At 45.3% G+C, this 25,054-nt stretch overlaps 1 protein-coding gene across 1 annotated transcript in view; it reads right to left on the bottom strand.

The window, feature by feature from the left end:
* Nucleotides 1–25,054, bottom strand: part of DNAH5 (dynein axonemal heavy chain 5) — a 5,174,212-nt gene that overhangs the window by 3,189,325 nt on the left and 1,959,833 nt on the right. The window contains exon 33 of the mRNA XM_078687662.1: nucleotides 21,324–21,536. Within this exon, the coding sequence (XP_078543788.1) occupies nucleotides 21,324–21,536 (213 nt within the window). The remainder of the gene's footprint in view (nucleotides 1–21,323; nucleotides 21,537–25,054) is intronic.

Genomic DNA, 25,054 nt, shown 5'->3' with positions numbered 1-25,054 from the left:
TGTCCTCTGATTAGGGTCTCTTTTCCCCATGGTGGGAATGATGGAGGGAGTGCTACAGTGTGACTAGCCCACCGCGATGAGCGTGCCCAGAAAGAGTATTGTAAACAGACCCAGGCCTCCCAACAGTGGAGGGGGGGGGGCGTCCAGACCAAGGCAAATAGATCAGGGGCCCCAATCTCCACCCCGAGCCGGGTGTAGCCAGCGCCGCGGGAATCCAGGGGCTACGAAGGCCAAACTGCGCAACACCAGGGGTCAATTGGTCCAGGGCAGCACTGCTGTCTAGCGGTAGTCCGGTGGTAAAGCCCCGTGTTGAATAAGGCCGGTGTAGGGTCAAGGTGTTAGCGCTGTGCCAGCAGTGCAGGCGATCTCTCCACTTCGTGGTGTGGCAAATGATGACGTCACAGGGTGACCAGGCTCTCAGGGCAAGCGATGAAAAGCGGGCAAATAAGCAGACCCACAGAGGTCATGCAGACCTATCGTGGCATTTCCACTTCTCCACTGGCAAGCCGTGTGTAGTATTGGCAGTAGCGGTGAAGAGATGATCAATGGCGCTTGTTGTAGGCTTATAAGGGGACAGGCACGCTTCAGAGGACTGTTACCGTGGTGGGGGCGAAGGTGTAGTGCCCCCACCTGTCTCGTAGATGCGGGGCTGCCTAAGAGTCGCCCAAGAGCCCCCCGAGTGAACCCCCCGCCACCCCCCAAGCGCACGAAGGATCGGCCGCCCGCCGCCCCCGCCCGCCACCACACATCCCGGGCAGGCCCCAAAATCGAGGCCCCGGCTCCCGAGGCCGGACCAGGCCTCAAAGGCCGGTCCCGCTCCGGGGGCCCGCACCCCCACCAAAGGAGCCCACCGGGGACAAGCAGCCGGCCAGGGAGAGCCCGACAGCGACCCCAATGCCAAGGGGGGCAGCGAGGAGCCCCACAGAAGACTCACCAGGCGCTCCGGCGCTGCAGGGTCACGTCCGGCGAGGCCCGACAGGCCTCACCACCCCTCCGCAATCTCGCCCTTCCATGCCGTCCCCCAGCCTCAAGCCTCTGTCCGCCGCATCCGGACATCTCCAGGGCCGTCACTGGGCATTTTCAGCCGTCAGGCAGCATCGGCTCTCATGGGAATGCCCTCATTAGCGGCCCGCACGGCGGAGCTCTACTTTCAGGCGGCCATTCCGATCGCCTGCGTAGCCACGCCCCCCTTTAGTTTTAACTTTAACGGGCTCGTCATGGGCCTGTTTTCCGACCGCCCAGGTCCATTGCTTTTTTGCTGCTTGGCTATCACCTTGGCCTATGTGTGTTGGTTCTGACGAATTATTAGTTATTGAGTTTTTTGTTTGGCTGGAGGGGAATTCCTCTGTCTGTTTAAGGGTTTTCTCTTTTGTGAATGACGGGGTTCGCGCGCCCTCTCCGGCTTGCGTCTGTGCATCTGTGGATTTTTTAGGTTGAAATGAAGCGCTGGTGTGGTGCTTATTTGCTTCTGGCGGTACACACCCTCCCAGCGTGTTTGGCTGTTGGTTCTCTTCTGTACTTTGGTGCTTATTTGATATTGGCGGGTCAGGGCTCCCCAATGGAATTAGCTGACGGTTCTCTTCTGTACAGGCTACGTCAACTTGCTTCCTATTCCTGCCCTTCCTTTTTTGTTTGCGTCGGGTACGCGCGTTCATTGGGCTGCCCGATTGCTCGACGTGTTTTCTTGTCGAGATGTTATGGGGGGACTCTTCTATTGAAGTGTTGGAATTGGGTTGTTGGCTCCGTTGCATTTTGACTTTATTTGGGTTATTATCAGTCCCTTGTGGGCTTTTGTTGTGGAGTGGTGTGACGGGCCTATCCTTTGTTGTAAGGAATTTTGAGGTGTTTGATTTTATGTCCTCCAGAAGATTGCCCAACATTGTGGGTAATGATGATAATTTGTCAACAATAGGTGAGCAAACACAATCCGTTCTTACAATCTGGGATAGTTTTACTGACTCTTGTCCTCTTTTTATAAGGCCATTAAGATCTGCAAGTTTTCTATCGATCCCCATTGTGGCCTCTGCCAACCTTTGCAGCACAGTTAATTGTAGATCTAATTTGTCAGATTGATACTGAAGTGCTGTTGAGGACAGTTGGATAGTGTTGAGTAAGGTTACCCAGAAGGGGATGTATGACGTTATAACGCATACTTTTACTCCGCAGACCATTACAACGCGACTTTTACTCCGCATACCGTTACAACGCATAGCGCCTTGGGGCGCTGGATAGTGGTAAGTATAATTTACTATTCTAACTCCAGTCCCCGTGGACCCTAGGGAAGGTGTTGGATAGTAAATTATACTTATCCCCTATCCTAGAGCGCCCCCCAGCGCAATGCGTTGTAATGGGTCTGCGGAGTAAAAGATCCGTTGTAACGGGTGTATACCCCCAGAAGGTATCAGTAGTATCCCTTGCCCCCGCATTGGGAATAGTTAGACTCTCTTTGCTGGTGTTGTTTGTCGGGTCCTTTGTGTTGTATGCTGCCTCCAATTCGATCCATTCTTGATGTTCCAAGAAGGTCATGTCCCTATCTAGGGAGGGTGAGATCTCGTCTGCCCTTATTGGAGAGGAGTTTGCGGGTTCTATTTTCGCACCCTGGGTTACATGGACCTTGGTTTTGTCTAAAGGTTTTAGTTCGGCTAGTTGGGTGGCTTCGTTACCTCGAGCCGGTGCTGTTTCTGGATCGTGTTTAACTTCTTCTCCTAACGGCTGGATAAGTGAAGGGGAGAGTGTTGGTAGTGACTTTCCACTTTCTTCGTTGTTACTTGGGTGACCCTGTGGCTCTACGGGCTCTAGGACTCGAGTGCTCAGTTTTTCCTCCAACGGAAGACTAGATTGCCTTATTACCTGATTTTCTTCCTCTATTATTGAGGTATGACTGACTACGCTTTTTTGTATCGTAAGGTGGCTATAATCTTGTCTCCATTGTTCCCATTGTTCTCCTTCCCCTACTTTGCTTTTGATGTTTGCCATGGTCTCTTTTGGGTTTGTTGGCGTGTGTATTACAGCTACTGTGAGATTTGAAGTTTGAGGCGAGAGGTTGGTTGTATCAACTGGTGGCAAGGGAGTTAGAAGGCCTGTGATCGAGTCATTTGACGAGTAAATCAGGTTTCCTGGGTTTTTAAGAAAGGCAAATTTTGTGTACATTTTCGGCTGATAATTGTGTTGCGTTTTCGCTGGCTGATCCGCTAGCATGATTAGGTCTTTAGAGTATTTCTTTTTATTATTTTTGTTACTTATGGATTGATCTAAAGGTGAAGTTGATATTGAAGTTGAGGATGGAATGGGAGTGGGAGTGGGAGTATGGGCTGTGTTCGCTTGTAGCCCCTCTTTTGTACCACAATTGCTTTCTTTTTGGTTGTTGCCCAGTGAGTTGGAGGTGCTCGGGGAGTAGCTAGAGTCCTTATTGCTGGCTGGTCGCTCGCTTTCTTCCGCTGTCTCTAAGCCCGTTGATGTATTGTTCCTTTTCCGTTTTGCCGGTTGCCTAGATAGAGGTCTTCTTTCTTTCCCTGACCTCATGGAAGTCCTCGTATGTCCCTGTCAGGCCTCCCCCGCGTTTGTTGTTCGTCTGCCTCTTCTGTCTCTTCTCTCACTCTCTTCTGTCTCCCTTCCAACTTATGCGTGTCGTTGTAGAAAGAGTGAGGCAGGGTGGCCTGGATAAATGCTTATCTTTTGGAGGCAGTTTGTTTGTCAGATGAATCGCAGCAGGGGGGGGTCTCGGATGTCAGGGCATAGGAATTCTGGTCTTCTGATGATACTCTGCGCTGCAGACTTCTGCAGACTTCTGACGGGAGACCGCGGAGACCGCGTTGCTAGACCTCCAGGCACAAGTCGGCCTCTTCGGACACTTTCATTAGGATGTTAGATGTTAGATGTGAGATATGAGAAGTGAGCGTCCAGTGATAATCCGATCTTTTTGTGCGTCTTGTATATGATGCAGAATGGCTTGCTGAATGGCTTGCTGCCTTTCTGTACCTCTGGGTGCTTTGATACTTCAAAGTAAGGTTGCTGAGAAACTAGAAACTTGCTGGGAGAAACTAGATTTGCTGAGAGTTATCTGTGTAGCTATGTAGTTGTGTGGTGACTTTGTCGTTCCTTAACGTGGCTTTAACGTGGCTCGCGGCTCGCAGCCTTTAGGGGCGCATGCTGCTCTCACCTCTGCCGATTGATGCAGCTGCCGCTCCGCCACCTCCGCCACCTCCGCCGTCGCTGCCGCCGCCGCCGCTGCTCCCTTGCTAGCAGCTGGCAGCGTGAGTGGAGAGAGAGTGAGGGAGCAAGGAGGCAAAGGTTACAGCCGGGGCAGCTGGTCGTTGGAAACCGTAAAAATGCCTCTCACCTCTCGCCTCTCCCGGCCCCCGGCCCCCGGCTCTCTGCAACCGATGGCCCGTGAGGGCGTGGGGCGTGGGCTCCGTCGGACTCGGCTCAGCTCACCCCTTCCTCTCAGCGTTTGACCCGCTTGAACCGCGGCGCGCGGCGTGCAGTTTACACGCCTCGGCTGCAAAACTGCAAAACTACTCAGCAACTCGACAGCTCAATCACAGGTATTGTCTACCACTCGTAATAATTGTTCCTCGTTTGACGAAAACCCAGGGTGTATTGATTTCTGGACCAACCCCTCCTGGTGTTCCGAGTTCGTCCTCTCTGGGTGGCCTGACCTCTCCCTAAAAAAGGGGACGGATTTTGCCCTCTACCACCTCTGTAGTTGGAATTGGGACCTCTACCTGCGCTTTCGTCAGAACTAGAAGATGCTGTATCTGAAAATTTTGTGTGTTTTGGGACCCAATTGGTTTGGTTTTGTGTAAAGAAATCCTTCTTTAGATAGGAATAAGTACGGTCCCTTGCGTAATTTTTAATATCTTTTTGCAATTTTTCTGTCTTTTTTAGTATGTTGGTTCTCTGGAAATCTGCTATTGTTGTTTCTAATTTCTTGAGAAATTCTTGATTGTCTGTAGAGCTCGTATCTTTGCCCTCGTAGTATCTGAAACATAAATAGTGACACAACTATAAGAGTAAGCCACTACTTGCCTCTCCTCCGTATATCTACTGGACAACACACTTACTTGTGTGAAAAAGTAATTCACCTCATCCGCCCTCTCTCGTTTTAGGAACGTCGAACCATTCTCGGCGTCTTCCTCCTATTTCACATCCATATGTATAAAGTTGTAAATTAATGTATATATGGTTGATTTGTAAATATTGCCCATATAACGTTAAAAAGTGTCAAAACGTACTGCACATGCTGAGAAAAACTGAATAGCAGTACTAATTTATGTTGCCGTACATGAATGGATATGTGGAACAATATCTATACAATATGAAAAAGTATATGTTTTGAAAACTTGATACATAAAAAGAAACTATTTTTGATAGAATTGTCTCTTGAGTATTGTGATTTCATGCTCACTATTGTGACAAATTTCAAATTATAAATAGTGCAAAATTATTCCTTTAGGAACATTTGTTGGTTTGTTATTGATTATACCAAGTTCCTTGGGACTATTGGGTTGCCCTATTGTTGTCTTTCATAAATGTAGCTCAAATTCTGGCTCAAATGCAGAAAACCACTGAAAATTGGCAGTTATGGTTAACCAATGCACATAGCACACACCATAACTCAAGCCACACAACATGATGTTCTCTTGACAGCTCTTTTCGTTGTTTCTGTGCTGTTTGTCATTTTGTGTTTCAAACATGGCGTGCAGTGAGAGATGTGGGTGTGTTGTGTTATCTATTAACAATAACTGGTAAATTGGAGTGTTTCTCTGCATTTCGGGCAGAACCATAATTCTGTTTTACTGTGCTTAATTAGTGAATTGCTTGTTTTTGTTTTTAAAGATGTATTATTAATTTCCAAACTCAACCTTCGACCATGTGCAACAGGTTGGACACAGGGCATGGTTTGTCCTCAGTCCCTGGATCTAAGCTGATATGGGAAGCCAACACACCCTCTACATGGCAGCAAACAGGGCCTGGCTATGGAAATGCCCTGCCTCTCATTTATGAGGATTTGGTCTAGGGCAGAAATGCACCATATTTATCCAACACAGTGCATTCCTGTTCTTTCTCCCACACTGGCACTGTTTCAGGAGCCTAGTGCCAAAGCAGGAACCCCTACACCATTGTGAAAGGGTGCCTGTATTTTTTGGCAGGATCGTTTAAGTGGAAAGTGCAGCTGAAGCATAACTACGGTGACCACCTCTGTGTAATATACATTGTCATTTAGGGGTTCTGATGATATCATAAACCACATGACCAAAGGCTGTCTGGTTTGTACATGACACCGGAACCCCAAAATGGCATTATAGGACCATATTATACAATAGCCGTTACGTATATTTTATATTTATCATGAGATTGCTAGTGTGAAAAGGCTACCAAAGATTTTTTAACAGAGCACAACCATTCACATGTATTAGGTTTGACTTAGTAGTCAATTAGAGGAGGCTACCATGTGTGGGACACGATACGCGGAGAAAATTCAGAGATAGACGAGTCCCGCTGTGTTAAAAAGTTTGATGAGCTGCCGAACACAGCCCGTTACCGACTTGAAATTGACTAAACCATGAACACGTGCAATTAAATACCTATACGGATGCTGTGTATAAACTGATTGGGACATCTCTCCGCCCACTTTTTAGTCGTGCTACCCAACCTCTGAAAATTTATCTTATTGGAAATTAAGTACCAGTACTACAATACAACGGATTTTTGAATCTGCCTCGTGTTAAAAACTTCGTTTGGACACACCATGAAAACTTTTTAAGTGGCGTAGAACCTATCTTAATATTGGAGAATATCTGAAATCCCCCAAAAACTGTGTGGGGCCCTGTTCATATTTCACTGGGAGTTTTTGGTCTAAGAACGTTTTCCAATTGAGCCTTGAAAAAGTCGTACTGATCGGCTGTGTGTGTTTCCTATACTGCACTTTGAGTCAACACCATCAGGACTCATGAAACTGTTACAAATTGTTTGAACTTTAGTTATCATTAGTATCGACATCTGTTGACTGTTCTATTGATGCATTGCTATCCAACTGGGGTTTATTAAAATCTTATTGACTACTAAGTCAAACCTACTACATGTGAATGGTTGTGCTCTGTTAAAAAAACTTTGATAGTTATGTTGTATTTGAGAACGGTTTTCCCCTCTCGTCTACAGGAGAGGACACTGATTAATGGCACAGTGCCCAACATGAGCACACTAAAATGACACTTATCAATTAACAGCGTAGGGATTAAATTGCGAGGGAGGTGCTGACCAAGTATTCTATAACCACTGCCATTCCTGTTATTTCTCCTATGTGAAAAATGACACTTATCAATTAACAGCGTAGGGATTAAATTGCGAGGGAGGTGCTGTCCAAGTATTCTATAACCACTGCCATTTCCTGTTATTTCTCCTATGTGAAAATGCTGTTTTATGTAGTGTAACTAATAATCACACTGTTTGGAGTTGGAATATTTAGCTTTTCTTTACCTTTTCATGAAGAAATTGTTGATAAGACAATTGACATTGATAAGTGCCTGTGGATTTATACAATTCTGTGGCTGCAATGTTTTAGCATATACTCATGAATTTATCAGATTAATAATATAGTTTGCCAAAAAAGTTTTACACCAAAAATGCTTTAGCTCAAATCGATAAAAAGAATACTGCCACAAAATGTGTCAAATAAGTAGGTTTTTCGCTGCATAATGAGCTCTTTAATGCCTCATAATACTAGTAATCCTGGCAATGGTAAACACCTCTGCAGAGTGGTTTGTGGACTGTCATGATGATGAAATCTGTTAGAACTGGGGGTCTCTAGTTGGTAGAGGTAAGTACCTTTATCCAAATAGGGACCCTTGCTTCTAGTCAGGGCAAAGGGGGCACACACTGTAGATAACCCCTGCTCACCCTCTAGGTAGCTTGGCACGAGCAGACAGGCTTATCCCCAAGGCAATGCGTTAGTATTTGCACTTAATAACCACAATGACCCCAACAGTAAACCAAAAATTGAGACCACACAGGTAGGTATATAAAAATATAGCTTTATCTAGTTTAGCAAAGTAAAAAGGTCAGTTACAAGGTAGTTGCATTTCTTCTTAACGGTATAGCATAAATAACGGGACCCCCTCTAATAATACTTCAAGGACCAGGGAAAAGAGAGGAAAAAACAACACAACATATGAAAAATTCCCCCGTGGTCACTATTTACTTTATCATGCGATCAATCTCATCAAATTATTTCATTAGCCTTCTAATCCATATAGGTACAACACCATCAACAAGTTTCATTTTATAGTTTTATTTGTATTTATTATTTCTGTAGTATATAAAAATATATTTTTTCTTTTTTTCTTTTTTATACTTTAGTTCACTTTTTCCATATACATAGGTAACATGATTTATAATATAGATTGGATTATTTTATAAAAAGTGCATTGCATCATATCAGAGAAAAACTTTCGTAATGTCTACCCAAATCAAAAAGTTACATAATACAAAAACATCACCCTAATATATACACATCACTCTCCCATCACACTTGCACAGTCATACAAATTCACACTTATACTACTCTCAGTCTTCTCCCAATCATAGTCAGATCCTATAATAGAGGTAACACAGTTGTTGCTTGTGTGTAGTTATACGCCAGGTCTACGCGCGTTTCGATGGAGTAAGACCACCTTCTTCAGGACCAGGATACAAAGTTTTTCCTTCCTCTCTGTGTATATACAGGGTACCTGAAATTAAAAACAAGGTGTAATGTACCTAAGGCTTAACCTGTAAAGAAGGTCACTTACAGCAATCTACATTTCTTGTCATAATACTCATTTCGTACATTAGCTAAGAAACACCACATTGCATCTAGGGCAATCAGGCTGTGGGGTACAGGCTTAGTGTAACGATGTACTTCCCAATGCTATATGATTCATCTGGTGATGCGACTCCAATAATGATTAGACCATGAGAGACTCTGTCTTAATATCAAATACCCGCGTATATAGTAGTGTCTCTTTTACCTAAGATTACTGTAACCAAAGATTTGGATTAAGCTCTCACCTAGTCTTTGTTGTGTGGTGAGGGTATCTGCATATCCTTATACCAAAGGGGAAACTTTTCCACTGTTATAGACAAGTCTATAGTTACATCCTAAAAGAAATAGTGGAGTATAGGTATTAAAAAACTTTCTAGCGAGATTTATCTGACTAATATAATAGGGCAAAGGGCTAAAGCATACCTCAGGTTTATTGTAAAGCCTCAATACGAAGTATTTTTTAATTCAGTCTATTTTATCTGGCAAGACGTCTCCTGGTGAAGTTCTCGTCGTAAAGATCCCTAAATGAAATAGGTACATCATTGTATAATTACATCTTATAATTTACTATGTTGACAAAGGTTGCGTTACAGTATTTTATATTCGGGACCAACCTTTCGTTTTAAAGGGGGATTTCCAAAGGCTTTAATCTTCTTTGCTGTTTGCAGTGCGGAGCCCACTTTGTATTTCTTATAGGCGTTTCACTCTTTTAGTAGTTCAACCTAAAATACGAAGTATTATATTGTCAGCCCATCTCCATATATTAAAAGTCTGAACTATAGTTCTAGGCAGAGACAAGTTTTTTCTTTATCTAGGTAAAACGATTGCAGCAATTCCAACCGACTCAGATGTCATCTAAATTTTGATTAGTTCTAATTGTCCTATCTACGTTCAGTCGTTCAGGGGTGCATTTTGTAGGTAGTGCAATTAGATCATCTATCACACGTAATCAAATGGTGTTTTACCCCATGCGGCAGATGGTAACTGATATTATAATAAGTCTACCTTACGTATGACTAGTCAGCTTATTGCTAGCCCACCCTCTAGGACTAATCTTGTATCGAGGCATGAAGCGAGCTTCAAGTTTAATTCAAAATAGCCAGGTACCTTTGCTAAGGATTTCACTACCGTTATCCCGTAGTGGTCTCTTCTAGTTTAAATTCATACCTTTTATCTCCAAAGGTGTCGGGGCATTCGGTCGTCTTGCCATGTATCGAGGTTGCTGCAGATAGGGGATTCGTACCTACACTCGAATGATTTAAATAGGGGCCGTGAGTATGTGAGCTGCGGAATTCGGCGTCTAGTCACCCGGAAGTAATTACCCTCAATTATAATAAAGATTGAGTATGGGCGCCATGTTGAAATAGGTTCAATTCATTTGGAACGTGTTGTTACTTCCAATATAAGTTATGTTTGTTACTTTATATTTAGCAGGAGTCCATCATATTTGCGTGGGTTCCTGCGCAACGATATTATTTATATAAAGGTTGGCGGTATCTGAGATACAAAATGATGATGTCTCGTATAACGCGGGCAGCCCTTAATCGAGTGTACTGAAGGTCATTTCCTGTCGACCAGACCCTGCGCCATGTTGGAATGGGTTTGACTTATTAATTTACCATTGGCAGGCAGAGCTATACATTTGATAAGCAACAACTAAATAATTTTAGCTACATTTATAGAAAAAAAGCAAATTATCCATTGTAATTTGAAGGCATGTGTTATATCGAATTAATTTACCAATTTGATTGTCAAATATCCTATTACAGGATAGATGGTTTATAGTGCGTAGAACATCCTCCATATCTTAATTAACCTGTTATAGGACAGTGAGTTTGTGATACATAAAACTCAGATCTAATATTGATAATGGTTAATGCTCTTATTATTAAACAGGTCTCAGAGATGGATGTAAGATTTAAGGATTGAGAACATAGGTGACAGTTACATTACATTGAGACCACTTTGACATACTTAGTTGAATACAGTGGGTTTTTAGTAGGGATGGTCATATTACGTTTGTTTACTAACAAACCAGGCTATATTTTCATTTAGACCCCTACGTACACTGTCAAATTGGAATATCCAAAAACTCTCTTGTTTTTTGCGAGTATGTTCCATTGATTGGCCCATTTTGAGCAGAACTTTTTCAAGAATGCACCAACGTAGTTCTGTCTCATTGTGGTTTAAATCTAAAAAATGTTGGACTAAAGGTGCTGATGTTTTTTTTAGTCTGACTGCCGACTTATGTTCACTGAATCTCGTCCGAAATTCCCTCCCGGTCTCACCAATATACGCGAGACCGCATGGACATAGAATAATATAAATCACGTTACTACTCCTGCAGTTTGTCAGAGATCTAAGTGTGACTTTAAAGTTATTATAGTCCACTGAGTCGGTTAGAATTGCTGCATCACAAGCGTGACAAGATCCACACTTGTGGTTGCCCAAGACTGGTTTTTGGCATACTAAAGATGTCTGAGTGTAGCCTACCTTCTGTTTGTTTCTGGTATGGATTAGGTAGTCTTTTAGGTTTTTATTTCTTCTATACGCCACCAGAGGTTTGGTGGAAAAAGTCCCACTCTCTTCTGTTTCCAATATACTCCAATTCTTATTAATGATGTTTTTAATCTTGTAATTCAGGGATACCAAACGGAAACCCTCAGAGAGAATCACGTGTGTCATAAACCACTCATCCCTGAATTGGTAGGCTACATTCAGACATCTTTAGTATGCCAAAAACCAGTCTTGGGCAACCACAAGTGTGGATCTTGTCACGCTTATGATGCAGCAATTCTAACCGACTCAGTGGACTATAATAACTTTAAAGTCACACTTAGATCTCTGACAAACTGCAGGAGTAGTAACGTGATTTATATTATTCTATGTCCATGCGGTCTCGCGTATATTGGTGAGACCGGGAGGGAATTTCGGACGAGATTCAGTGAACATAAGTCGGCAGTCAGACTAAAAAAAACATCAGCACCTTTAGTCCAACATTGTGTAGATTTAAACCACAATGAGACAGAACTACGTTGGTGCATTCTTGAAAAAGTTCAACTCAAAATGGGCCAATCAATGGAACATACTCGCAAAAAACGAGAGAGTTTTTGGATATTCCAATTTGACAGTGTACGTAGGGGTCTAAATGAAAATATAGCCTGGTTTGTTACTAAACAAACGTAATATGACCATCCCTACTAAAAACCCACTGTATTCAACTAAGTATGTCGAAGTGGTCTCAATGTAATGTAACTGTCACCTATGTTCTCAATCCTTAAATCTTACATCCATCTCTGAGACCTGTTTAATAATAAGAGCATTAATCATTATCAATATTAGATCTGAGTTTTATGCATCACAAACTCACTGTCCTATAACAGGTTAATTAAGATATGGAGGATGTTCTACGCACTATAAACCATCTATCCTGTAATAGGATATTTGACAATCAAATTGGTAAATTAATTCGATATAACACATGCCTTCAAATTACAATGGATAATTTGCTTTTTTTCTATAAATGTAGCTAAAATTATTTAGTTGTTGCTTATCAAATGTATAGCTCTGCCTGCCAATGGTAAATTAATAAGTCAAACCCATTCCAACATGGCGCAGGGTCTGGTCAATAGGAAATGACCTTCAGTACACTCGATTAAGGGGCGCCCGCGTTATACGAGACATCGTCATTTTGTATCTCGGATACCGCCAACCTTTATATAAATAATATCGTTGCGCAGGAACCCACGCAAATATGATGGACTCCTGCTAAATATAAAGTAACAAACATAACTTATATTGGAAGTAACAACACGTTCCAAATGAATTGAACCTATTTCAACATGGCGCCCATACTCAATCTTTATTATAATTGAGGGTAATTACTTCCGGGTGACTCGACGCCGAATTCCGCAGCTCACATACTCACGGCCCCTATTTAAATCATTCGAGTGTAGGTACGAATCCCCTATCTGCAGCAACCTCGATACGTGGCAAGACGACCGAATGCCCCGACACCTTTGGAGATAAAAGGTATGAATTTAAACTAGAAGAGACCACTACGGGATAACGGTAGTGAAATCCTTAGCAAAGGTACCTGGCTATTTTGAATTAAACTTGAAGCTCGCTTCATGCCTCGATACAAGATTAGTCCTAGAGGGTGGGCTAGCAATAAGCTGACTAGTCATACGTAAGGTAGACTTATTATAATATCAGTTACCATCTGCCGCATGGGGTAAAACACCATTTGATTACGTCTGATAGATGATCTAATTGCACTACCTACAAAATGCACCCCTGAACGACTGAACGTAGATAGGACCATTAGAACTAATCAAAATTTAGATGACATCTGAGTCGGTTGGAATTGCTGCAATCGTTTTACCTAGATAAAGAAAAAACTTGTCTCTGCCTAGAACTATAGTTCAGACTTTTAATATATGGAGATGGGCTGACAATATAATACTTCGTATTTTAGGTTGAACTACTAAAAGAGTGAAACGCCTATAAGAAATACAAAGTGGGCTCCGCACTGCAAACAGCAAAGAAGATTAAAGTATTTGGAAATCCCCCTTTAAAACGAAAGGTTGGTCCCGAATATAAAATACTGTAATGCAACCTTTGTCAACATAGTAAATTATAAGATGTAATTATACAATGATGTACCTATTTCATTTAGGGATCTTTACGACGAGAACTTCACCAGGAGACGTCTTGCCAGATAAAATAGACTGAATTAAAAAATACTTCGTATTGAGGCTTTACAATAAACCTGAGGTATGCTTTAGCCCTTTGCCCTATTATATTAGTCAGATAAATCTCGCTAGAAAGTTTTTTAATACCTATACTCCACTATTTCTTTTAGGATGTAACTATAGACTTGTCTATAACAGTGGAAAAGTTTCCCCTTTGGTATAAGGATATGCAGATACCCTCACCACACAACAAAGACTAGGTGAGAGCTTAATCCGAATCTTTGGTTACATTAATCTTAGGTAAAAGAGACACTACTATATACGCGGGTATTTGATATCAAGACAGAGTCTCTCATGGTCTAATCATTATTGGAGTCGCATCACCAGATGAATCATATAGCATTGGGAAGTACATCGTTACACTAAGCCTGTACCCCACAGCCTGATTGCCCTAGATGCAATGTGGTGTTTCTTAGCTAATGTACAAAATGAGTATTATGACAAGAAATGTAGATTGCTGTAAGTGACCTTCTTTACAGGTTAAGCCTTAGGTACATTACACCTTGTTTTTAATTTCAGGTACCCTGTATATACACAGAGAGGAAGGAAAAACTTTGTATCCTGGTCCTGAGGAAGGTGGTCTTACTCCACCGAAACGCGCGTAGACCTGGCGTATAACTACACACAAGCAACAACTGTGTTACCTCTATTATAGGATCTGACTATGATTGGGAGAAGACTGAGAGTAGTATAAGTGTGAATTTCTATGACTGTGCAAGTGTGATGGGAGAGTGATGTGTATATATTAGGGTGATGTTTTTGTATTATGTAACTTTTTGATTTGGGTAGACATTACGAAAGTTTTTCTCTGATATGATGCAATGCACTTTTTATAAAATAATCCAATCTATATGATAAATCATGTTACCTATGTATATGGAAAAAGTGTACTAAAGTATTGAAAAATAAAAAAATAAAAAATATATTTTTATATACTACAGAAATAATAAATACAAATAAAACTATAAAATGAAACTTGTGGATGGTGTTGTACCTATATGGATTAGAAGGCTAATGAAATAATTTGATGAGATTGATCGCATGATAAAGTAAATAGTGACCACGGGGGAATTTTTCATATGTTGTGTTTCTTCTTAATGGTTGCACGTATTCTTAAGGGTTTCACTTAGTTCTAGGAAGTTATTCACTTATTTGAATTGTCAAGTCTCTCAAAAATATCACTAGAGTGTTCACTGGGGAGGTACGATCAAAATCAGCACTTCGCTCTATATGCGCGAGCCCTCACACGTGCGCCTCACCGTCTTGTTCCCTCAGAAGCCTCAGCGTGCGAGAAGCCTTCAAACCTGCCCCGGCCGGTCCCTTCAGCTCTCCGCCCGCTCTCGACAATCCAGCGAGCGACGGGGAACTAATCCGGCACTTCTTGACTGGGACGGCATTCCAGGGGCAAGGAATACACGCGCTGCTCCTACGGTGAGAACGGGTCTCTCTTCGGCCTTGAGCGCGGCTCCCTCGGCGAGGACGGGTCTCTCCTCCAATCTGGTTGCGGCTCTGCAAACGAGCCTCCGCAGATGCCCGGGAGTCAGACAATGGCAGTGCGGCTCCCGGGACGAGCCCCTAATGATGCTGTAGCCTCTAACCCATGGCTGCCCGGCTCAGATGATGACACGGCGGTGCTGGGACCAATCCCAGCTTGGCGTTAGTGTGGGGGCTCGACTCCCTTGACCAATGGGAGAGCAGCGGGCTCGATCTTCGTCTCTGAAGCGCTGGCAAGGTACGACAAGATCACGGGACGATTTACGGTCCCCTGGCAGCGGAAAACTTTAGCAGCAACAAGGTTTTGTGGGCGTTGGCCACGGCTAGGCCGCCCTCCGGGTCACAGATGTTGTTTTAGGGCAGAATTCACGAGGGCAGGCACCACAGACCTCCGACCCTCGCAAACCATGTGCCGACGAGCACACCGATCTAAACCCTCAAGAAGCAGTTGACAAACTCACGCTCCAGGCAAAAACAGCACGATCTTTGCAGCTTTGTTCAGTTTCTTGGGAACCTTTTAACCCTGGGTTCCAGGACAGGAGGCCAGCTCTTCTCAGGCCCTTGGAGATTCTTGCAGAGACACAGCACACAGCAAAGTCTTGGTAGTTCAAGCAGGTAGGGGCACAGCACACAGCAAAGCCCCTCTTCTTCTCTCCTTCAGTTGAACAGCAGAACAGGTCAGCCCTTAGAGCACACAGCAAGGCAGTCTTCCTTTGGTTCCTTCAGCGGTCCTTCTTCTGGCAGAGGTTCCTCTTGTTTGTAGAATCTAAAAATCTGTTGTCAGGGGTCCTTCTCTTATACCCCTAAAAGTCTTTGAAGTCTTTGTGCAAGTGGGCCCTGAGCCCGGTCTAAACCAGTTCTGGGTGTTGCTGGAGCCTTTGGGCTTCCTGGCTTCTTCCTTCTTTTCAGTGTGAGGGGCAGAGGCAACAGTCGCCCAGCAGGAGACGGAGCCAGCATTTGTGGCAGGCAGGCACAGCCCTATTCACTCCCAGGTGCTATCTCCTCCCACCACTCTAGTTGCAGATGCAGTCATTCAACCACGGGCTGACTCAGACAACCTCCTGGGGGCTCCCCAGCCCCTGTCATCCTCAAACCAGACAGTCAATCCACAAGCAGGTCCAGGCACTCCTGGAGCCAGGCTCCAGCCAATCACGTGCCAGCAGACTCACTACACACGAACACCCATGTCTAGAAGTAGCACTTCCACACTAGACACATTCATGCCACATACATCATTACGCAGCATTCAATCTCACGAGTTCGCACATACCAAACTCGACCCTTCACTCCCCACACATCAGGAACTACCATGGTCACACATATTCCCCATGCATTCCTATGGGAGGGCAGGTCACTCACCACACATACACAGAGAGCTCACGCACTTTACACTGTACCACAGTGAAAAAGTGCGCAGAGGCCTAAAATCACCAACACCAGGTCACAGAAACAGGCTAGGAAAAAGCAAAAAGTTTCGGGGTGACCCTGCCAAAAAGGGCCGGGTCCAACACAACCCCCTTCCAGCCAAAATGCAGGGTAGACCAATCACTCCACTGATGGGCTTCCCTGCTTTGGGCGACAAAACACGGACACGGGCCCGCACGGCAGGGACACCCTCCGGTTTTGCGCCACTCTGGACCCACATGGATTTCTCTCAACAGGAGCTCTCTGGCACAACTAGGATACCCCCACTGGTACTCTCTAGTCATCCACGGCCAGGACCAGGCCCTAGGCCATCCAAATGTCACAGGTCCTGACCAATCCACAGAGTGGGGGGCAGTAACCCCTGGCACACAATAGCCATTCTCCACTCTCCTTCTCAGTGTAGCTACAACTACCACTGATCCTTCAACCTAGGGACCATACCCTCAGGCTGACCAGAGGTCACGGGCAAGAATGCCCCACCCTACCTCTACTTCTCTGGTTCTGCACCCTCCCAGGGAAGCACCCACCAAAACACATCTCTCCCACCAGATCAGGACCTCTCTCCATCAACTGGTCTACCACCTGGGATCTGGAAACTATTTCACTTCGGAGGTACAAAGAACAGAGCACAGTCCCTCTTCAAGCAGGAGGGTGGACACAGCACACAGCAAAGTCCCCTTTCCTCTACCTTAGTAGAAACAACAAACTGCAGGTGAGCCCCAGATCACACAGCAAGGGCAGCCCCCTCAGTCTCTTCAGCTGATCTACTTTGGCGGAGATTCCTTCTTGACCTGGAAGTTTCCTAATCTCCCAACCTAGGATCTAAACTCTCAGGTTGCACCGGGGTCAGAGACAAGGACACCGTCCCTCTGCACCCCCTTCCAGAGTTCTGCACCCTCCCACCTTGGAGCGGTACCCCTTTAAGCAAACTGGTCAGGACACTGATAACAGATGCCCTTACCTCCAGGTCAGGCTGAACCTGAACCTGGCCTCCCCCTCCTCGGGGAACGACCTCCAGAGGCCCCACAAATGATCAAGCGCTCTGGACGGTCAAATGCCCAGCGAACTAGGACTCCTGCACCCTCCACTAGGAGAGGTACTTCTCAACACCAGGATCGCCGGAGTTCTGGTTACCGACACTCCCCGTCCTCTAGACACAGGAAGATCCTTCTCAAATGACCTGTAAGTACAGCCTAGGCCCCTGACCTGGCACTCCCTTAGGGAACCCTCCAGGCCCTGAGACAGGGTTTCGGGCCAACGTGGGACACACCGTCCCACACTCACTCCGCCTCCACTGAGACAGGACGTGAACCCCTACCATCCTACTGGGACCTAGCTGGGCTACACATGAAATTCTTCCCCTACACAGGATCATCAGATACACAAGCCACTACTCTTAGAATCACTCCCTAATGCCTCTGCAAGACATCTAGCACACCGTCAGACGTCCACCTTCTTGTCCAGTGCCTCTGCAGGACCTCCTGCACACCACCAGAGGTACACCTCCCGTGCAAGCTCCTTTAAAAAAAACTCACACCAACTCCTCCAGTTCAACACACCACTCATCCATACACCCCCCATCCAGACTGGTGAGACACTTCCTCACTGCCCCTGACTCTCAACCTGTACCCCTCTTACTGAGCACCAGGCACCATACTCTGGGAACTGGGATTGGGACTTCCCGCACTGGACACATTTTAGCTGCCACCACTGGATCATACCATACTGGGGAATCCAGACACACACACTACACTCAGGGGATAACCACCCTCCCAAGCAAGCCATTTCTCCTCCACACTCCCTCTCTTCCATCTACCCACACAGGGTCAGGAACAGGGATTGGGCACTGGACTCAGCAAGGGATTCCTGATCTATGGGAACCTCCCCTTCTACTGGCATCCCGCCCTGTCATTTTCTCTCATCTGCCACTAAACTAGACCAGTGGTGTACACAAAATCACGGCAGGTCAAGTGCAAATACTAGTTCAAAACCTCACCGCTGTCCAACAATGTTAGAACTGGGGGTCTCTAGTTGGTAGAGGTAAGTACCTTTATCCAAATAGGGACCCTTGCTTCTAGTCAGGGCAAAGGAGGCACACACTGTAGATAATGCCTGCTCACCCTCTAGGTAGCTTGGCAGGAGCAGACAGGCTTATCCCCAAGGCAATGCGTTAGTATTTGCACTTAATAACCACAATGACCCCAACAGTATACCACAAATTGAGACCACACAGGTAGGTATATAAAAATATAGCTTTATCTAGTTTAGCAAAGTAAAAAGGTCAGTTACAAGGTAGTTGCGTTTTTTCTTAATGGTTGCATGTATTCTTAAGGGTTTCACTTAGTTCTAGGAAGTTATTCACTTATTTGAATTGTCAAGTCTCTCAAAAATATCACTGGAGTGTTCACTAGGGCGGTACGATCAAAATCAGCACTTCGCTCTATATGCGCGAGCCCTCACACGTGCGCCTCACCGTCTTGTTCTCTCGGAAGCCTCAGCATGCGAGAAGCCTTTAAACCTGCCCCGGCTGGTCCCTTCAGCTCTCAGCCCGCTCTCGACAATCCAGCGAGCGGCGGGGAACTAATCCGGCACTTCTTGACTGGGACGGCAGGCCTGGGGCAAGGAATACACGCGCTGCTCCTACGGTGAGAACGGGTCTCTCTTCGGCCTTGAGCGCGGCTCCCTCGGCGAGGACGGGTCTCTCCTCCAATCCGGTCGCGGCTCTGCAAACGAGCCTCCGCAGACGCCCGGGAGTCAGCCAATGGCAGTGCGGCCCCCGGGACGAGCCCCTAATGATGCTGTAGCCTCTAAACAATGGCTGCCCGGCTCAGATGATGACGCGGCAGTTCTGGGACCAATCCCAGCGCGGCGTTAGTGAGGGGGCTCGACTCCCTCGTCCAATGGGAGAGCAGCGGGCTCGATCTTCATCTCTGAAGCGCCGGCAAGGTACAGCGAGATCGCTGGACGATTTACGGTCCCCTGGCAGCGGAAAACTTTAGCGGCAACAAGGTTTTGTGGGCGTTGGCCATGGCTAGGCCGCCCTCCGGGTCACAGATGTTGTTTTAGGGCAGAATTCACGAGGGGAGGCACCACAGACCTCCGACCATTGCAAACCGTGTGCTGATGAGCACACCGATCTAAACCCTCAAGCAGCAGTTGACAAACTCACGCTCCAGGCAAAAACAGCACGATCTTTGCAGCTTCGTTCAGTTTCTTGGGAACCTTTTAACCCTGGGTTCCAGGACAGGAGGCCAGCTCTTCTCAGGCCCTTGGAGATTCTTGCAGAGACACAGCACACAGCAAAGTCTTGGTATTTCAAGCAGGTAGGGACACAGCACACAGCAAAGCCCCTCTTCTTCTCTCCTTCAGTTGAACAGCAGAACAGGTCAGCCCTTAGAGCACACAGCAAGGCAGTCTTCCTTTGGTTCCTTCAGCGGTCCTTCTTCTGGCAGAGGTTCCTCTTGATTGTAGAATCTAAAAATCTGTTGTCAGGGGTCCTTCTCTTATACCCCTAAAAGTCTTTGAAGTCTTTGTGCAAGTGGGCCCTGAGCCCGGTCTAAACCAGTTCTGGGTGTTGCTGGAGCCTTTGGGCTTCCTGGCTTTTTCCTTCTTTTCAGTGTGAGGGGCAGAGGCGACAGTCGCCCAGCAGGAGGTGGAGCCAGCATTGTGGCAGGCAGGCACAGCCCTATTCACTCCCAGGTGCTATCTCCTCCCACCACTCTAGTTGCAGATGCAGTCATTCAACCACGGGATGACTCAGACAACCTCCTGGGGGCTCCCCAGCCCCTGTCACCCTCAAACCAGACAGTCAATCCACAAGCAGGCCCAGGCACTCCTGGAGCCAGGCTCCAGCCAATCACGTGCCAGCAGACTCACTACACACGCACACCGATGTCTAGAAGTGGCACTTCCATACTAGACACATTCATGCCACATACATCATTACGCAGCATTCAATCTCACGCGTTCGCACATACCAAACTCGACCCTGCACTCCCCACACATCAGGAACTACCATGGTCACACATATTCCCCATGCATTCCTATGGGAGGGCAGGTCACTCACCACACATACACAGAGAGCTCACGCACTTTACACTGTACCACAGTGAAAAAGTGCGCAGAGGCCTAAAATCACCAACACCAGGTCACAGAAACAGGCTAGGAAAAAGCAAAAAGTTTCGGGGTGACCCTGCCAAAAAGGGCCGGGTCCAACAAAATCCATATTTTACAGGGAACAGTGGAGTATTTTCTACATTTCATGATTCTCTGTGAAATCTGGGTTTTTATATCACTGCATTTTATGCAAAATATTTCACAAAATTCAGTGATATATTAACCCAGATTTCACAGAGAATTCGTTTGTAGGCTTTCTATACTCTTAGATTGAGGAAAGAGCAGCGTATCAGGTTTTTCTGTGGGCATCACAGAGATTAATGTACATAGGAATAAAAGAACAGCACAAGGGATAGACAAAGAACCTGCCTTATCCTCAGTTTTGACTTAAGCATACTAAAAGTACAAACAAAATATAGAATGTTGTGAAAAAGATAAAATATCACCAATTGATTTCAATATTTACTACAACTTGCAGGGTACAGCCAGTTGGGGACACATTTTAATTTTTGTTCTCTCAATTGTTTTCAATTTTTAGGCAATCAACAGAAATAGCATACAATCCCTTGGCTCCACCTCGGTCTGGTAGCCATTTTTTTTTAAATGCACAGAACTAAAATAAAACATTTCTGGATCAGACATAATGCATTTACAAACACATTTTGAGTTAAGTTCAAAAAACGCTATCACAGTTTTCATTTGTCTGGAACTTCAAGACTTCACAGACCTACCTGAGCTGGAAAAGAAGACAGAAACTCTATTAAATGAAAAGCACTGTCCTGGATACTAAGAGCTGCCTGGCGGATCACTATATGCAATGATGATTGTGACTCTTTCAGCAGAGCACTGAGCCACACCTCCACATTGCCTTCAGCCATGACAGGTTTGTCCAACTCAATAGTTTCACCCTCACGAGATGAGATGGACACAATGCGGTCGTATACCTGTAAGGAAGAGTGCATACTCCATTACTAAATGACTCGATACAGAATGTTCCATCACTTGACTTAGGGTAATTCTAAGCTTGTCTCATTTTGTAGTTGAATCACATAGCCCCATCTGACAGACCCCCAGGCCTCCAAGTGAATTCCTTGGTTGCATGATTAAATCCAGGTAACAAATAAAAAAGGCAAATGAGTGGTTACAATCAAAGTTTCCTAAGTTCCTCAAGGTGATTTGGCTCTAAGTTGTAAAATTAGTTGACCCGTAAACCGATTGTTCTAAACATGAATGAATATTATCACCATGGGGCTAGAACGTTACACAGTAGAGGCAACATAAGAAATCAGTAGTGATTCCAAGGAAAATTAACACATTCCTAATGGATATGAAATGTGAATATTTTTGCAATTGATGACGAGGATCACTCATATCATGTCATACTTATTTGATTCAGACCTCATCTGAGACCAACAAATACATACATAAAATTATTATTAGTGAATTAAGATAACATTTTTAAAACTCTTTCTGAGATGGAGAAATAACAATGTATTACGGTCCGCTTAGACAGCATTTGATGGTATAAGTATATTAAAATTATGAACTTTACCTTTAAAACAGCTTTAAAAAATGTTTTCAAAAACTTAAACAGATTATAGCATACAAATTCATTTACTGGAGGATTGCACAGCAAGATTAAATCATTTGATAAAATAGCATTGTACTTTAATTGAATTGGAATTATATATCGTCGTCGAGCCTCTACCATACTTGAATTAGGACAAATTAATAAAACATGAAGCAAATCTTGTTGTTCAACGTGACACAATTCACATATGCCTTTAGAGTTATTTGCACCGTCCCAACTGGCTAAAACTGTTGCTAATGGGAGTATGCCCATACGTAAGAGTAGGATACAGCGCCTTACCCCATGTTCTAATTGAAATCGTAGATAGGGAGCATGGGTTTTAGGATCACTCAAGGATCCCTTGGAGGGGGGCCATGCCAGCAAGCCAATCAAAATAAAAGGCATCCATCCTCACCATGGATGGTTATTATTCTGTCCTGTGGCTTGAAGCTGCAGCCTTTAAATATTTTGATAACATTTGGGTCAATAATCTCTTCAAATCATATGGTAATTATTATTTGGAACCCACTAACTCACCGGGGGTTATCTGACCTCTTCAAACATCTATACGTTTTGTTAAGACTTCCATCATTTACGCGACTTAAGAACTTGCCAAGCAAACAATCTGGCACCCTTCGTCAATTTTTCTGGCTTTCTGAATGTTGAATTGTTTTTAGCCTGGATCAGTAGATATTTTATTTAATACCCAGAAAAGGCAATAGTGAATCCCTCCTTAATGCCCCCAAAACCGATTCTAGTACTGCAAATTAGGCAATTCTGTAGCTGTGTTAAACTGGGTCTTTACCACTGAAGTTGTTATTCAGGAAATGAAAATACAATACATGTCAATTGTAAAGCCATTAAGATGAGATACCTAGGCTCATTTCTCCTGCCGGATCACCTTTGTAAGACATGTTGACCGTTATGCTTCACGGGCAAAAGGGAAGTTAGTCTAGCAAGTTTTATCTGTTGTCCCTTGACCCATTGGAGACCCATTGGAGACAGATATTTTAATTTTTGAGCTCACTAAATTGCCAAGTGCCTCATTTTCAGACTTTGATTTTCAGGGAGTCAAGATCGAGCAGTTAAGGCTTGCTCTGGGAGGGAGGTGTCGAGTAAAATGCGTGATACAGATAACACAGAGGTAAAATACAATACTTAAAATTTCCAGTCAGCATTATTCCATTTAGAAACATATATAGTTTGATTCTTGTTAAATTACATTTCTTACAATATGATACAAAATGTAGCACAATTGGCTTAATATGTATGCGTAATGTGGGTCAGGACGGACAGTAATATGAAATAAATGTAGCAAGAGTTCACTAGACCCAAGTTGGTTCATGCTTACTGGTACATCAGTGTCTCAGCAGTGGGGAGGCTCACAGTGAACATGATCTCAGTGGTGGCATATAGCAGTAGTTGGCTTTGGGAAAAGCAAAGAGTATGAGTCTGAACATGTTAGACAGTACATGCAGGTCTAGAATCTGCTTGGCACACAGACAGAAGAAGCATGAAGGTATGAAGTTGACTGCATTTGCTGCGGTCCAGAGCAACAGCGCTACCGGGAAAATCAGATGAGTGGAACTTGTGCTCCATGGCACAGCACAGAAGGGGCAAAGGGTAATGGCACATAGAGGAGTAAGGCTTCTCAACTCTTCTCTAGATCATCTTCTCTAGATCATCTGGAGACTTCGGAAGTCGGAAGTGCAGGACACTGGCGCTGGGCTCTCAGTCCGCGCCAGTGTCCTGAGTGCATACGCGCCATCAAATATCGCCAAACTTACCCCAGAGGCGGCGAAAATGCTACTGATACAGTAGAGGCTAAGCGGGTGCCTTGCAGACCGGGATAAGACCCGTTTTGAGCCTCGCCGGAGCTCCGTGATTTCAGCTGTGGATTGAAGCAAAATGGCGCCCGCCGTGCTCGGAGGGAGGAAGGGCTGCTGATATCCATGCGCCTTATCGGTGCGGCTTGGGAAGGCTTGTAGCGCTTACACTACCATCGTGACCCCTGAATGAGTGGTGCACGGGTTGCTGTATACCGTGATTGGAGGAGCTGCTAAACGCGACCGGAGGAACAGGGGCCATCGGCGCAGACACGTGGTTTTCTGGAGGGAGCAATACTACCAGCTAGTGAGGCGGGGACGCAATAATACGGCCTAGTGTGATCAAAGAGCAGCGTGAGCAATTTCAGTACCGGACAACTAGACCAGGGATAGAAAACAGTAGGTAACCGAAACCCTGCCTGATCGTGCCTGACCCTAAAATGGCAGCCGGTACTCAGCATAAAATTGACTAAACGAGGGGGAATTCAAAGTAAGTGTCTCGGCGATGTCAAACACCTCAGCCCAGCAAGAAAGATGTAAGGAAGGAGGGGTTCTGTGCCCTCCCCACAGTCCAACAAGCACTGACAGTGCTCAGCAGTGGGCAACACCACAACCTGCTAATATCCGTGCACGCCAGGGCCTCACGGCGTCCATGATGCAGGCGAGCCAGCGACCCGCCACGGAGAGCCCAGCGCTCCTGCACCTCTCCAGGCCCCGTGCTCCTCCACCACCAACAGCTCTGCACCCGGGCGGGTGCCATTTTCTGCAGGGAAGCTCCGGAGCTCACCAGGTCAGTTCGGGGGCAGACTAAGGGACTATCGGACCACCAAGAGCCTGCTTTTAGCTGAGCTGTGCCCCCCACACACAACGCCACCACCCACATCGTGTTTAACTGGGCTCTGGTGAGAGGCCCCCTCCTCCTTCCCTTTAAACTTTCTTTTGACTTTGCTGCCTCCCGTTCTGCGATCAGCTGCCTTGGCGCCTGGGGTCTTTCTTCCCTGACCCCTGGTCTCCGGATTGAACACCTCTGCCCCAGCTCCTCATGGACGATGAGGCTGTGACTTTG

Source organism: Lissotriton helveticus, chromosome 4_1 (genome assembly GCF_964261635.1).
Source record: "Lissotriton helveticus chromosome 4_1, aLisHel1.1, whole genome shotgun sequence".
Taxonomy (NCBI): domain Eukaryota; kingdom Metazoa; phylum Chordata; class Amphibia; order Caudata; family Salamandridae; genus Lissotriton; species Lissotriton helveticus.
The sequence above is the reverse complement of the archived record's forward strand: the minus strand, read 5'-3'. Positions and strand labels throughout refer to the sequence as shown.